Source organism: Gadus macrocephalus, chromosome 12, assembly GCF_031168955.1.
Source record: "Gadus macrocephalus chromosome 12, ASM3116895v1".
Taxonomy (NCBI): Eukaryota; Metazoa; Chordata; class Actinopteri; order Gadiformes; family Gadidae; genus Gadus; species Gadus macrocephalus.
The window spans coordinates 5661824-5677912 of record NC_082393.1 but is presented as its reverse complement, the minus strand read 5'-3'; the positions used below and the strand labels follow the sequence as shown (position 1 = coordinate 5677912).

General features: G+C 42.7%; 1 protein-coding gene across 1 annotated transcript; it reads left to right on the top strand.

Moving 5' to 3' along the window:
* Positions 1–1514: 1514 nt before the first annotated feature.
* On the top strand, positions 1515–3968 carry LOC132469526 (carboxypeptidase N subunit 2; the record flags this gene model as incomplete). Its single annotated transcript, XM_060067517.1, has 2 exons — positions 1515–1644; positions 1891–3968. A coding segment is annotated over exon 2 (2055 nt), but the record flags the coding sequence as incomplete, so codon positions are not given.
* Between the last annotated feature and the right edge of the window lie 12121 nt (positions 3969–16089).

Genomic DNA, 16089 nt, shown 5'->3' with positions numbered 1-16089 from the left:
ATAGTCCGCCAAAGACGTTGACGTCGCTTAGCAACCGAAGACGCTGGGGTTACCGGACTACTACCATACAAGTGAACGGAGCGTTCCACAGCATTGAGAAGACCCGTGTAAGAAGGCCTATAATATTTCTGTTTATGGCATAGATTTCTCCTCAGATTACGCCAATAAAGCAATGATTTAAAAATAAAAAACACAAACGCTCGATCAAAGGCCCGGCCCGAACCGGCCCGAAGATAGTGGTGGGAAATATCGGCCCCACCCGGCCCGCGGGACGGCTCGGGCTCGGGCAGATTATCTAAACTCTAGTGCATGACATCCTCCGTAGGCGTTCACAGCTCGGTGAGTTTCACCACCTCCTCATCGTTTCAGCACACACTGAATCGATTGACTTGGTCGTCCATGTTCTTTCTGCTTCTGTGCGTCCTCCGTCTCTCTGCAAGTGACATCGGTTCAAGCTCAACGCTGATTGGCTATCGCGGCAAAGCGTCACGCGTTGGCGCGTCAATGGGTATTTATGTATATACAGGGGGTATATATATGTATATACAGGGGGTAAATGTGACAGATAGCTGACTAATTCTGATGAGGACGAATGGTTTTCAACCGGGCCAACCACTGGACATTTTCTTCCTCTGTTTAGGGAAAATAGGCCTACATTAAGGAAATACAGTATTATATCCTTAATCCATAGATCCATAATATTGGCCCATAATAGATTCAATTTGTGTGACAAAGCAAAGACGTCCGTCTTGCTTTAAATTCAATATTCAATATCAATATTCATGCTAAAACTATTATGACTCTGAATAAACCTTTACAATTAGTGTATCCGTAGCCTTTTTTGGAAGGTTACAAAGTAACTCTCCTAGAGAGAATTTAATTATGTCTTAAAAAAAGGAAGAAATAAAGAGCAGTGTAAGAAAATCTGAGGCGATCATTTAAATGATAATTTGACAAGTGATCTTATTGGCCCAGTGTCATTTCATTTGACACCCCTTATATCATGTTTTGTTTTGCAGAAGGACCTTTCCACGATCTTTCAATAGAATCTGAGTCAGTTTCATGCTTTCTGCTTATCTCACTTCCAAGTCTATATTCCACATAACCGCCACAATGGTTTTAATTCGAAATGCTGCCCTCTGGTGCAAGAATGTATAATATATTAAAGTGGACACCCCACTCAAATAGGCATGAATAATTATTATAATTGTGAATTTCATTCCAAAATGTTTTTTTTTAAATACTAAATGGATTGTTTGTTTTCTTCTAATATATAATCATCAGTTAATTATTATTTTTTTTATCTACATTGCATTAACAAATTGAATATCATGAGACATGAACTTTGCTGGGATCATGATTTGTTAAGAAATAAAAGGTAAATGAGTGTGAGTTGTTAAGTTTTGTCAGCATACCTCAGTTGGACAGTAAATATGGGTCCTTACAAGTATTTTCCCTCCCTTTGCTTATCAGTTTGAGGGCAGACGTTACGAAGGCCACGCCTTGCATGGGCACTCCACACTCTTCATGAACTGCTGGCCTGCATAGATATAGTAGATAGAATGGTCTTCTTCACCATTTCAGTTTTCTTCACCATTTCATTAAAGCCCACTATTTCACTTGAACGGCCCATTACATTTTCAGGTAAGGAATAATTATATTATGTATAATTTTATAAAAAGTATATATATTAAATGTATGCATATATATATTGTAAATATTTTATTTGATATGATATGAATGTGACGTGTTCCTGAGAAACAGAATTGACCTTGTACTGCAAAAGTTTGCGAAAGTGTATCTTTATCAAAACATCCAACAGAATGTTTATCTTCTCCTATCTCCATTTAAACATTTGTTTTGCATGATATTTTCTCTATTTTCAAAAAGTTCTGTTCCCTTTTCTATAGACAATGAACATGTCTAAGAGAACTCCATTTCCGGGGGCCTTTTTCCCCAAAGGACTCTTCTTCCTCCTCTCCCTGTCTCTGTTGATTCTGTATTCCTCGGATGCAGATGGAAACCCAGCGACGGAAACCAAAGAATACCAAATGGCTTTCCCCTCCTCCACCACAGAAATCCCACAGACCTTGATGCCTTGGGTCACAGAGGTCTTCTTTGTGGAAAGTAAAATCCCTACCATCCCAAAAAGAGCATTTGTGGCCAATCCTCAGCTTGAAAAGGTGGAGTTCTTATCCACGCCCACAGTGTCCGTGGAGGCCGGGGCCTTTGAGGGTTTGGACAGCCTCAAGAAACTTGAGATCGTCGGCACTCTGCTCACGTCCATCCCAGCGGGAGTCTTCGCCGAAGTCCCACACTTGGAGTCGCTGGTGCTGAAGTCCAACCAGCTTGGTGGTCTTCAGAGGGGTCTGTTTGACGGCCTGATAAAACTGACACAGCTCCAGCTCCACATGAATAGTATCCAATCCATAGAGGACGGCACCTTCGATGAGCTCAAGAGCCTAAAGAGCCTGCATTTAGCCAAAAACAACCTGACGTCTATTTCCCCCAGCCTCTTCTCACAACTCGACGCACTGCAGACATTACGGCTCTACGAAAACCAACTCACCTCTGTCCCAGAAGAGGTCTTCCTTCCTTTACCCAATCTGATGGAAATTGGATTACAGGGAAATCAAATAACTCAACTAGCACCAAGACTTTTTCCACATAAAGACAAATTAAGGAATCTATACTTGGACAACAATCTTCTCACTGATTTACCACCAGAGTATTTCACTGGCTTCAGTCTGCTCAAAACACTGACACTGCATGCAAATCAACTGACTGGTCTACCAGCGCTTTTGTTCGGAGGCACGCCGAAATTAACCGAGGTGAGGCTCCATCAAAACAACCTAAGCAGTCTTCCTAGTGGAGTATTCAGCCCCCTGACTAACTTAACGGAATTAGATCTGTCCAAAAACCATTTTAAAACTTTATCTTCCGAATATTTTGACGGCATTGCAAAGCTTAAAAAGCTATATTTATCAAACAACAAACTCAGAACATTGAATGCAAACGTATTTGAAAAGGTAACATCGGTAACGATCCTTAAGCTATCAGGCAATATGCTGGAGAACCTTCCGGAAGATATTTTTGAACCTTTGAAAGCCCTGATAAGAGTGGACCTCAATGATAATCCCTGGCGTTGTGATTGCAATTTCATTTATTTATACCAATGGATGAAAGACAACTCTAAAGTGCTAACAAACACTCCTCCTGTGGTGTGTAAGTTTCCAAATGATTTAAGTGGAAGGGAGGTGATTTCACTAACAGAGGATCAACTTGTGTGCCCCACCCTTGCTCCAACCACCACTCCTTTACATACCACTACCATGGCAACCACCGCCCCATCTACCACTACCATGGCAACCACCGCCCCATCTACCACTACCATGGCAACCACCGCCCCATCTACCACTACCATGGCAACCACCGCCCCATCTACCACTACCATGCCAACCACCGCCCCATCTACCACTACCATGCCAACCACCGCCCCATCTACCACTACCATGGCAACCACCGCCCCATCTACCACTACCATGCCAACCACCGCCCCATCTACCACTACCATGCCAACCACCAACCCCACTACAACCACCACCGCCCCCACTACAACCACCGCCCCCACTACAACCACCGCCCCCACTACAACCACCACCACCCCCACTACAACCACCACCGCCTCCACTACAACCACCACCGCCTCCACCACAACCACCACCGCCTCCACCACAACCACCACCGCCCCGCCTACTACCATCCCAACCATGACCTCCCCCACTACAACCTTCCCAACCACCACCCAAATTACAACTACCACAACCACCCCAACTACAACGACCACCACCACCACTACCCCAACCACCATCCTAGCCACAACAACCATCCCAGCCACCACCCCCACTACAACCACCACCCCCACAACGACTGTCATCCCAACCACGGCAACCACCCCCACCACCACCCCCACCACCACCCCGACCACCACCCCCACCACCACCCCAACCACCACAACCGCAACGACTACCACCCCAACCGCCGCCGCGACAGCCACCCCCATGCCCGCCACCACCCCAACGACACCTACGCCCGCTACAAACGCCCTAACCACCACTCCCCCTACCACCCTCATCACGTTAAGAACAACAGCAGCGCTTGCAACAATAATGACAACCTGGCCAACTCTTTTAACTACAACAGCGCCAGCAAAAACGACCTGTGCAATAGCCAGCACTACCACAACAACGCAACCTACTACCACGTCGCCCTCGACGACCACGATGACAACTCTCGGCACTCCGTCACCCGGCGCTACCATGGCAACGACCCCACCGACACCGAGGCACACCCCGGTAGTCTTCTTCACCTGCCCCACGGAGCCCGGACACCGACCCCCGCCGCTCCGCCACGACCAGCCGAGCTGCCGGCGCAGGAGCAAGGTGGAGCGGTGCAAGGCCAGGTTCACCCTGTACACCACCCTGCTGGTGCCGGAGGTCATCTGCACGCTGGCGCTGGGGAAGTTAGTCTGGTCTCTGCACAGTCTGCGGCGGGAGAGGGAGGGGACGCACGACAGGGTCGACCTCACCCGCTTCTCCCACCGGAAGGAGTTCGTCCGGAGGCCACTCCCCGAGGCGGAGACCGTCAGGCTTTGAGGTGTGTGGGGGTTTGCGTGCGCGCTTTGCTTCGTCGGCTTCCGACGTTTTTTTCTCAACGTAAAACAATCTTCGCTCGAAAATCCTGTTTACGAAATGATATCATATTTTTTTTGTATTTGCTTGTGGATTATTTATTGTGGATTACTGGAAATTGAAGTAGGGTAGCATTGTTTTATTATTATGATACCAGGAATAGGTAATTTCCCTGTTTGCCAGAAGAGGGAACCAGACATACATGAAGCAGAAAGCAAGGTGGATAATTAACTAATGTGAAATGTAAAACAAAAGCTTTTCTCTGTAAATTATAGTTATAAACTATGCACATTGTTGATTGTATATAAGTGTGTATACTCCAAATCGACCTGGTTCAGAGCTGCCAGCCGGATGGACATGCTTGGCTTGGGAAAGACAGACTGTCAGACAAACAGTGTGTGGTACGTGCACCTAAGCTACGCTTAACCATCTGTGTGTAGAGGGACGACGTTCATACTTTCTCTTAATCCCCTGTTTCTGGCTCACTGTTCTGAGTGGCAGGAGTCCAGTCTAGATTGATGCCAGTTTTGTGGATGAAAGTGACAACGTGTTCGACATGTATTATTATTACAAAAGTATCTAGATTTATCTGTAGGACATGCTGCTGGCTAGCCTGGTGACCCACATGATCGGGTGACTTCACATTCTGTTTCGATACAGGTGTCAGTTAACAATCAGCTAACCAATCATGTGACCTCATCAGTTCAGGGGATACACAGAGTAAGAAAGAATGGCAAAACATTTTTCCGCTTTCCGTTATCTCTACTAATGTTAACGTGACCGCTTGTTTCTTTGGGAGCCGCTATGTTTTTTGTCATAATCTACGACAATCTCTGATTGGCCCGTTTTCATCTATGACACAGTCCCTAATTGACCCAGGTGACATTGTCATTCCTAGAATTCGTTGTGGCCGGCTGAAAGTCCACACTGAGAGGTGTGGCAAAAAGGTGAGGTCACGTGATCAGGATGGTTTCCGGCGGCTAGCTAAGGGCCCTATAGTCTTATACATGCTTTTTTTTTTTTTTTACTCCAGGCCAGAGATACATGTTGTGTTTATTTAACGTGTAGTTACTCAAGGGAGCGTGCTTTCCCTTGTGTAGAGGACTTTTAAAAGAAATGACAGCGAAAGCGTGATTTTATGACGACGAAAAGGTCTGATCAAATATTGTGCAATTAAAAATGTCACAGCAAAAATATTGGGAGATCAGTTTCATATCCACTGTAAATAGAAGGCTTATGAATAAAAAAAAATTACGAAGGCCAAAACTAAATAGATGTTCTCAATTATTTTAGTTTATTTTAGTTTGTTTTGTCAACCACACACAACTGATTTAGGTTTTTTTAAGCTTTTTTATCTATTGGCGCATTTCCACTGCAGGGTGCGGAACGGATCGGATCGCAAAGGTGCGGGTCGGATCGCGTTTCCACCGCCAAAAGTGGGCGTGACCCGGACTTTGCCGTACCCGTTCCGACCCCATTCTAGGGACTCCTCCGTTGCGGTACCCAAAACGAGACCAGACGCCTGAAAGGGTACCCTGGAATTCTAGCTACACCCCCCCTCCGTTGATTGGTCGACAGAATCGTCACTTCCGGGTGACGCGGTGATAAAAACAAACAAACAGTAGCCTCGAGGTATTATTCTTTACAATTAACATGTCGCGTAAAAAGCTTGCTTGGGCGAACAAGGAGGTGGAGACGTTCGTCTGCATTCTTGCGGAGGAAGACGTTGTTTACGATGTTTACGTAGCTGCCGCGGCGATTGACATCCGGCCTACCACCAAGGGTACTGTCGGCAGTGGAAACGCGACCTCGGAACTGAGCTGGGCTATACTGCCCCCTCCCTACCGCCCCTTTGCGATCCGATCCGTTCCGCACCCTGCAGTGGAAACGCGGCATATGATGACTATGACAAAACCATCTTGGAAGAACTAATACAGGCACCTTACACAGTACGGGTCAGTGCAGGCCACCATATTTGTTGGAAAGGGAAGGGGGGGAGGGCGGGGGGGAGCTTCAGTTGGTTGAACATTTTGCCAAAAGCATTTTAGTAAAAGTAAAACTATCTGCAACAAAACACATTTGACAGAACGTCAGAAAAGTTTTTTTTTATTTCTTCTTCTGTTGATAATTTTTAAATTATGGACGTTTTTGTGTCTACACCTATTTTGCATTTTATAAATTTTTCCTTAATCGCGTTCTAACAGTTTGGGTTTTTTCAGCTTTGAAACAAACCAGCTTGAAGGCATTTTCAGTGTCGGATGACACCACTGCAATTTGATTACACACTTGATTATGATAATTATGTTTAAAACACAATCATCATAGCCACAAACTCAGCATGAACTAGAGTAACTATTCAAGTAACCTACATTTACTTAATTACATTCAATTAAAAAAAAGTAAAAAATTAGCAAAAGAGCTTATGATAGAGACCTCATGTCATGCAGTAGTACGGATAAAATGAATGGTTTTCAGAGAAATTGGGCCAAGCACTGGACTTGAATTTTGGTTCAACTACGTTTCTTACAACATCAAAAATAGGTCTTCATTAGGGATATTATATAGGTTCAAAGAAAAGGAGGAGAGGCGTTTGTGCTTGCTTTTAATCCAATATAAAAATAAAATACAGAAAAACTACAAAAGTCGGCCTTACTCAAAATGGTAAATGGACTGCATTTATATCGCCCTTTTCTAACCAGTGGCCACTCAAAGTGCTTTGTAATTATTCCCTAACATTCACCCATTCATACACAAATTGACACACCGACGGAGGTGTCAACCATGCAAGACGACAGCCAGCTTGTCTGGAGCACTTAGGGTTTGGTGTCATGCTTAGGCACACGTTGAGCCGGCGACCTTCCAGCAACCTTCCGGTTGCAAGTCAACCCACTATCTTCTGAGCTTCTGCCGCCTAGGTTGTATGAAATATATTGTAGACGATCTCTCTCTCTGAATTAAGCCTCAACAGATCAACTATATCTGTATCATACTATAAAATATACTCAGATTTTGTTTAAGTTATATGCGTTGGTGTTTCAGTGGTTCATTTCTCGTCTGCCACATGGGAGTTTCTTTCTGATAAACCTGTAACAGCTGTTTGTTGAATTTCTTTCTTTGGGACAATAAAGAATGCATGATACAAAGCTTCAAATAGCTTAGTTAAGACCAAGCACTCGGATGCTTGGTCATACCTGGTGAGGTGATCTGCAATCTTGAAGTTTCATGAACATAAATTCCTGCAAAGTCACAGAATGAAGTGCCACAATGGGGATTGATCTAAGGACACACTGCTGGAACCCCTGGTATATAATATAATGTATATATATATAATGATTGTTACAAACTGGGTGTGTGTGATGACCTCATTTGGATCTATGGTAACCATCTATAGGGGATGTGACGCGTATTCCAAAGGTGTCCCTAACAGAAATCTTGGAGATTCCACTTTAAAGTGGCCAAAAGGGTAAAAATCACGAAAGTACAGAAAAAAGTGTCTGGTTGTTGTTGTAGCTGTAAGCCACAATCATCTGAAACGCGAGGATGTATTCGTGTGTGAACGCTCCGTTGGTTCTGTCGTGTCTGGGGTCGTTTGGCTTTGACAAGTAAGCTGACAGCCTCAGACGTCCTTCCCTGGCCCTGTGGACCCGCCCCTGCCCTACAGCCTGCAGAATCTCCTGCTGCATCAGCGCTCTCGCACACACACACACATACACACCCTCTGATGCACATGCACTCGCATGCAAACAGTTGATGTGTGTGTGTGTGTGTGTGTGTGTGTGTGTGTGTGTGTGTGTGTGTGTGTGTGTGTGTGTGTGTGTGTGTGTGTGTGTCCGGCCTCTCTTGGCCCTGGGGTCAGCCTCTGGCTCAGGGCAGGGCAGGAGGTTTGGATCTGCTGGTTCCTGCTCCTTCTCTCCCAGCGGAGGCCCCGACGGAGCCACCTGAGCCCCCTCTCTGACCACCAGCTGCCCCCTCCAGGCAGAGCTCCAGAGCGGCTCGCTCCATCTCTACCAGCAAATACCTGTTCCCCCTACAGACGCACACACACACACACACACACACACACACACACACACACACACACACACACACACACACACACACACACACACACACACACACACACACACACATACAGCTGCAATGTCTTTGGGCACACACAGAAACGGATGACAGGAGGAAACACAGCACAAAACAACATTCAGTGTATCTGTATATATATTTATTATTAGTTATTTATATTTATATATATGTATATAATACAACAAAACTTACATTAACCCCTGCAAAATTGCACTTTGGTTGAATAACCGTTATAAAATAGATTAACCTTGACATTATTTGTGATAATTGTGGATTTTTTTTTTTTAATTATTCCTGTATTGAGCTAATGCTGCGGCCGTAATACGTGAAAAAGGGGTGCAATGTAATCCTTTGGGGCAATTATGCCCTGTCAATGAAGGTCCTGTAAAGTGCTTATTTTTTTTTAACAATGACTCTGATTAGATTCAAACATTATTGAACGGTTCCCTACAGAGAAAAAAAAAAACGTGTCTGTTGGGTAGGGTGTCCAACCTAGCTCTATGAGAAAAGGAGAGGTTGTGTTGGAGAGCAGAAAGCATAGCTTTGTTTTAACGATTTGGGGGCAGGGGAGTTGAGATCATAATGACAAAAGGGAAAAACCTGCAACTTCGCAACAATGAGGTCTCAGAGTGAGACGTTGTTTGACACAGCAACAAACCGACCGGATCAAGCGAAAGGTAAAGAAACTAAATACATTTTTCTGTAGGTAGCCTTTCCATGATGTTGAATTAGATCCGGCATCTGTGAGCAGTCAAAAAGAAGCATTTTAGAGGGGGTTAATTGATGGGGCGTACTCGTCCCCAAAGGATCTCATTGCAGCCTGTTTTAGCGTATTAAGGCTTTAGCCTTCTCGCTCAATAGGCACAGGTTATAAATTGTCCTTTAAAAGTAACGTATTGATGTTTTATGATCTGCATAAAAGTTTAGATAAAGTTCTAGTAGGACTTCATTTCCACCGACAGTTAGCTGTCACAATTTAACAACTGTAGAGATTGTAAGCCTGCTATTATTAATTTAAAATATAATAAATAAAGATTGAGAGCAGTCTCAAGGGGCTGGCAAGAGGGAGAATCTGAGGCGCTCTTCTGAATGATAATTTCGATGACTGCTGCCGAAACAAGAGGTCATATTGGCCCAGAGCCAGGATGTCTACAAAGGAAAGGGATAAATTTGGTTACACCGAAAAAAGGATTAGTCTATTTTTACTCTCTCCCTTTCCTTACCCTAGTCTAATTTTAGATGAGAACGATTCTTGTTGGCAACAAGCACACATCTAATCAGTCCACCAAATGGCTTGACCTGTCGTCACAAAAGTTAAGAAAGAGTTTATATTGAAATGGAAACTCTCAGGGTATGCACAAAAACACTCACAGAAAGAAAAATCCTATTTTCTTTCAAAATCCTTGGTTTAATTACAAATAGGGCACTTTTGGTCAATGTACATTTGCAGTCATATCAGGGACTTTGTGGATGAAAAAAAGCAGAAACCATATCCCAACAACAGGGATTTTGTCATTAACCTAATGAGGCATTTCACCTTTGCTGGTTTGGCCCTCCTCAGTTCTGAAAGCCTTAAGATACACTACCCAGAGACGTCCCCATCATCTGCCCTTGGGTTTCAATGCTAACATCCCAGCACTTTGCCCATAATTGGCCATTAGCAAGTATGTGGATACAACTGCACTTTTCTACCATTTCCTGCCCTGCAGGGATATTCTTATACTGGTGGTAAAAAGAAAAGGGAATAGAGTTTGTGGATAATTAGTGCGGAAAGTCATCTTTTTGACTGACAACTCATCACAGCCTTTTACTTTTTCCATGAGAGAAATATGTCACATAGTGCTGGACTCCACACGACGACTCTGCTATGGTCCATTATATAGCCCTACTATGCTATGCTTATACTTTACTACTCAATATGAAATGCTATCTAGTTTCATAGGTGTAAGATATTCAGGCATATAACCAAATTCAACATATTGTCATTATGGAATTTGGGTACTTTTCAGTGCCTCAAACTTTCTAGCCGTATTAAATCGATTCATGATTAATAGTACCAACATAACCGTTATCAAATAAGCACAACAAATTGTCTGTTTCATTAGAGAAATTAATTAATAACCAAAACAAAGATGACAAACAAAATATGTTTATACATTGTATGGATGAAATACCCATGCTATTTATTCATGCTCATTACCGATGACTATGAAATATTGCAAAGCTCATTCCGTCTGAGAGAGGTTTTAAATCATGCCAGAACAAACTCAGAGTACACACATCATTTAAGATGTGAGCCACGAAGCGAGGCGATGTTTGTGTGGAACTGGAAAATATATCACCTCAATAACAACGGTGATGTGCACCCATTTGTCAAACTGATTGTCCTAAACAGGACGCTGATTCAGGAGATATAGGTACAAGAACGACATCACACACGGACAAGACTTTAGTTTCTGGGTCTTTGAATCTGTATTGCTGTCTTACCGTATTCACATTCTTTAAAGTGAATGATTTACATTTGGATATGAGCACCGCCATTTTGTCAAATAATATGGGATGCCACTAAAGTCCTCCGGAGAATCGACCTGAACATTTTAAACATTGCCATGGATAGAAATTACATATAAAAGTTTTTTTTTTTTGTTTCAGCAGATTCCCTGTGTGTCAGTGTTGTGAAAAAATACTTTTCTCATCAATGCTCTGGTGTCATCTTCTAGGATACTGTACCTACATAACCTGCTCATTCACATTCATTTTGATTGAGAAAGCATATCCTCTACACTTCAGTCATCCCTAGATGGTGTCCTGTGGTGCCAAAAAAAGTAGGTTGTAAAATTGAAAACGAAACACAAACAAAAAGTGGAAATGTTCAATAACTGCAGGGGTGAGCAAGCGAGGGCTGAAACAGAAACACAATATCTTCAGTGCATACAGTAGGTTATTTGTAAAAACGTCTAGTGTAGTGTAATGTTATTAAAGCTTTTCCCCCAAATCCTGACACCAGTTTCTCCACTACCTTCCTGAGGCTAGAGCAGAGGAACTGTCTGGTTCAATATGGCAGGGGAGTAATTATTGATTGCTTGCAGGTGCCTTAGCTCCAGGCCCTGCCTTATAGGGTACGTTCCATCATTTTTTCCTACTTACTCCTCCTTCCTATAGTCGCTATAGAAAAACTATGGAAACACAGAGTGATCCAGTGTGCTGTTCCTCCATCTCTAGAGAGATCAGATCAGTCCCTCCAGCCGCTTCCACAGTGTGCTGTGGGTCCGTAAGCTACTTACCCAATACCCTGTTATTGGTTTCCAGGGGTTGGATTTCTGAGTTAAGTCCTGTTAACTCTGACGCTAACTGTATTATTTACAACCTTGTGGCTTTAATAATGTTGGCCACTTTTGTCAAAGTTATGATAAAAAACCGAATAACATTGTTTGATTTTGTTTATCTGAAACTACAGATGAAGTCACGTAGCTAGCAAAATTAAGATTACATAATATAATCGTGCATGGACATCCACAATAAACTTTGTCAACGGTCAGTAATAATGGAATGGGACAAAAGAATACCTTGGGAATGGTATACTGTTAACCGGTACAAACCCAGTGACACACAAACACACAGGCATACGCACACAAACACACACACCGGCACACAAACTCACTAGAGTCCTTCCTCATTACGCCCGTCGGTGTCCTGGAGCGAGAGTGCTCTGACATCTAGGTGCAGGTGTCAGCCGTGTTAGTGAAGCCAGGGAGGGACTTGTGTATCCACGTGACCTCGCGCCTACAATTTAGTAGCAATATAAATGGAAATTAGCTCCTTCAATGCTGGGTAAAGGGTTCGGAAACAATTACACTGCCAGGATAAGTAAGCGTGGTAAAAGCGTCTTCTGATGTACTGTATTACCCTGTATCTCATTATACCAAGAGAGGGAATGTGCCTTTAGTGTTTGTTTTATCTACTGACGTTTCCCCTATCTACTGACGTTTCCCCCGCATGCGCACACACACACACACACACACACACACACACACACACACACACACACACACACACACTCACACACACACACACACACACACACACACACACACACACACACACACACACACACACACACACACACACACACAAGCACACACACACACACACACACACACACACACACACACACACACACACACACACACACACACACGCACAGACATGCTCACCCAAACATACACGTGTCCACATACACACACACACAGGCACGCACACACACACACCCATAGTCTATTACAACCTTATCGGAGCTGCGCTAATCATGCATATTCTCTTGTACTGATGAAGCGCCTCGCACTAGATATTAATTTAATGGCACTTTTCTCATCTCTTGGTCACCAAAGCAGAGCAACTGAGCAGGGCGATTTACATCTCACTGAAGGTCAATGGTAATTGTTAAGGGAAGGATGGGTCTCGGCATGCAGTGACCTCAATATTTATTTGCAATAGCTTTTGATGTTTATATGGTCAGCTATCAGGTCACAGGTCTGCTTACTCTAGCCCTTGGCTGCCTTGCGTGTGTACGTTTCCCTGACATATCAGTACATGACCTCTGACAGACATTGAAGATTTGACCGTAGAGGGCAATAACACACCCTACCAACAGGGGGAGACAGAGAGGCCTCTGAGGTAGAATTGATTTTGTGGTGACAATTTCCAATATTTCTTTATGCATCATGCCAAAGGGTCATTCGTTATATATATATAGGGATTGTATCCATTTTAGCTTTTCTATCAATACATTTACGTGGTTAACAGAACCTGTGATCAATATAATGCTGCAACATAACAGCCTTAGCATGCAATTAAAAGCAATTACAACAATTTTGCAGACGCATCAATAACAACCCACATTTTGAATGCCATTCAAAAAAAAGCAAGTAAGAATGTGTTTTCCATCATTGTTGTGGATGTGTAATTGCATAGCTGAGCAGGTGCCCTGTGATGGCACTAAGTCAGAGGGGAACGGTCAGTCTATAAATAAGCCTGCGTCTTAAGCCTGTCTGGACCTGTCACATCGAACCTGAAGTGTGCTTGTCAGTTTTTACAATGAAACACGACCAAATATAGAATTCAAATGTATCCTCAGTCAAACACTGAATAACACTGTTATTATCATGGGTATTTCCAAAGGAAGATAAATTAGCCAAGAAGATTAAGTTAATCTTTATACCAAATAAAGTATATAATATACATGCTATATATATAATTTCTTCATGTGCAGAAAGTGTTGTGTTCTTACTAGGATGCTCAATGCATCATTCTTGGTCACCAGGTGACCAAGAATGATGACTTAAAGTACCGGTACACCACATCTAATCTGCTCATAAATCATAAATCAATGCATTGTGTTTGTAACATTAATGAGGTACTCTTGTTTTAACTCAGACTGCATTATCAGATTAGTTTATGTTAACCATATTGATATACTGCCCAGTGTGTTAGAGACTGATTCATTTTGATTATACTGTGGTTATATCAATAGGCTGGATTTGTTATAAATCCAGCACGGTTGATTCATGAACCAAGGGTTTAGTTTAGAAAACACTGTTTATTATAAAAAACATATAATTTATTATTATATTATATATTTTTTCATTAAATTAAAGTGAATATTTTATGAGAGTCCAAAGTGTCCGAACTCCTTTCAAGTATGAACACACATACTGTTTGTATAAATGAATAAATAGCATGGATAAAGCTTAATTTCCATAAATTCTTGTTGCAGTAAAAAAGTGTATGGTGGTCATGCAATACACCTCTAAATACCACTTAAGTAAATGGCCAGGTAAGACCTTGCCACTAATGTGCCAAATACACCAAACTGTCCCATTTCTGAACTGACATCAAATGACCCATTATCTTGTTGATTGTTAAATGTACAATCTCAAAATCTTCCTAACATAATACTTTATTTGTGTAACATTGTTTTATTAGAGGTCGCAGTTAACAAAACATGATTTACCTCAATATTTTATTGATTCAGGGTAATGTGAAAATATGCATGAAGCACACAATAGGAACAACTGAGAGTTGTTCAGGTTCAGTTAAATTAAATTAATCAGTTAATCAGTCAACCAGCATTATGAACAAAATAACTCAATCAACTTATCGATATCATTGTTGTTCCACAGTCTCATCCTTACTTATGGCTTTTAGGATGGGCGTAGCAACCAGTGAATAAACGTTTTTCACCAAAAACATAGAGAGTTTCAAAAGTGTTCTATCTAGTGTTCACTTCCACCAAAAATACTCCACCTCATCCATCCATTCGTTGTGTCAAACCGAATGTCAGACAACAGATTGCCTTGTCTGACATTGTCTGCCTCTCTGGTCTTCCTGTGGAACCGAAAAGAAACACAGCAAAGGTTGCCTTATCGCTAATGGTCGGACTCAAGACCAATCCGGCCAAACTGCTCTGGAGCAGCAGCTGGCTCCCTTGGGTTCTGCTGGGGCTGAACAGAGAACGTCTGGGAAAACCCTTGAGGAGGATGGCATTCATGTTCCTGGTGGATGAATGAAAGAGGGGGGAAGAGGGGGGAGAGCAGTTGAGGCGAAATAAAACACTATCTATCTGCATACAATAGCAAACACCTTCTGTTGGGGGAACGGCCCATTGTCTTGGCTGGCTCACAGGAGCCAGGCACTGAATGAATAGATTCTTGCCGTACCATCGAGGCTTTAGCACAGACCAGCCAGCGAGTTGGAAGGAAAGAGATCATTTCTTGTGAAAGCACGGACACTGCTGCGTTTGGCAACTCTTCGGCATGGTATTCTGTTTTTGTGGCGTGAACTAAATCTTTTACATAGAGAATGTTACATCTGTTGAGTTCTGGCTGAAAACAAAATGATGTACACTTTAAATCATCTAGCTAGCACTTTTCCACTTCCAGGTACTTGGGAGAGGCCTGTTTACAGACACGAGGGAATATCTCCTAAAAAAAAGGACTTTCACTTTTATTCAAAGATTTTGAACACAGGTTTTCTCAATTATAGACTTCTGAATGTGTGTATGTTTAAACAAAATGTCCACCCCAATGAACTATGGTGCAGGAAAGGTCAGTAAAGGGAACATTAAAATTAATATTTTAATAAATGTGTCCTTGTGTAAATGTGAATTCAGGACATTCTCCACCAGATAATAAGTAGGTGATACCATCTTCCCTTTTGCCTTAAATTTTTTATCTCTTGCTGTATCGATTTGTTTCTCAGGAAAAGATTGCTCTCTGCAAGTCGGGCAAGATGCAGTTACATATAGCTTATAAAATACACA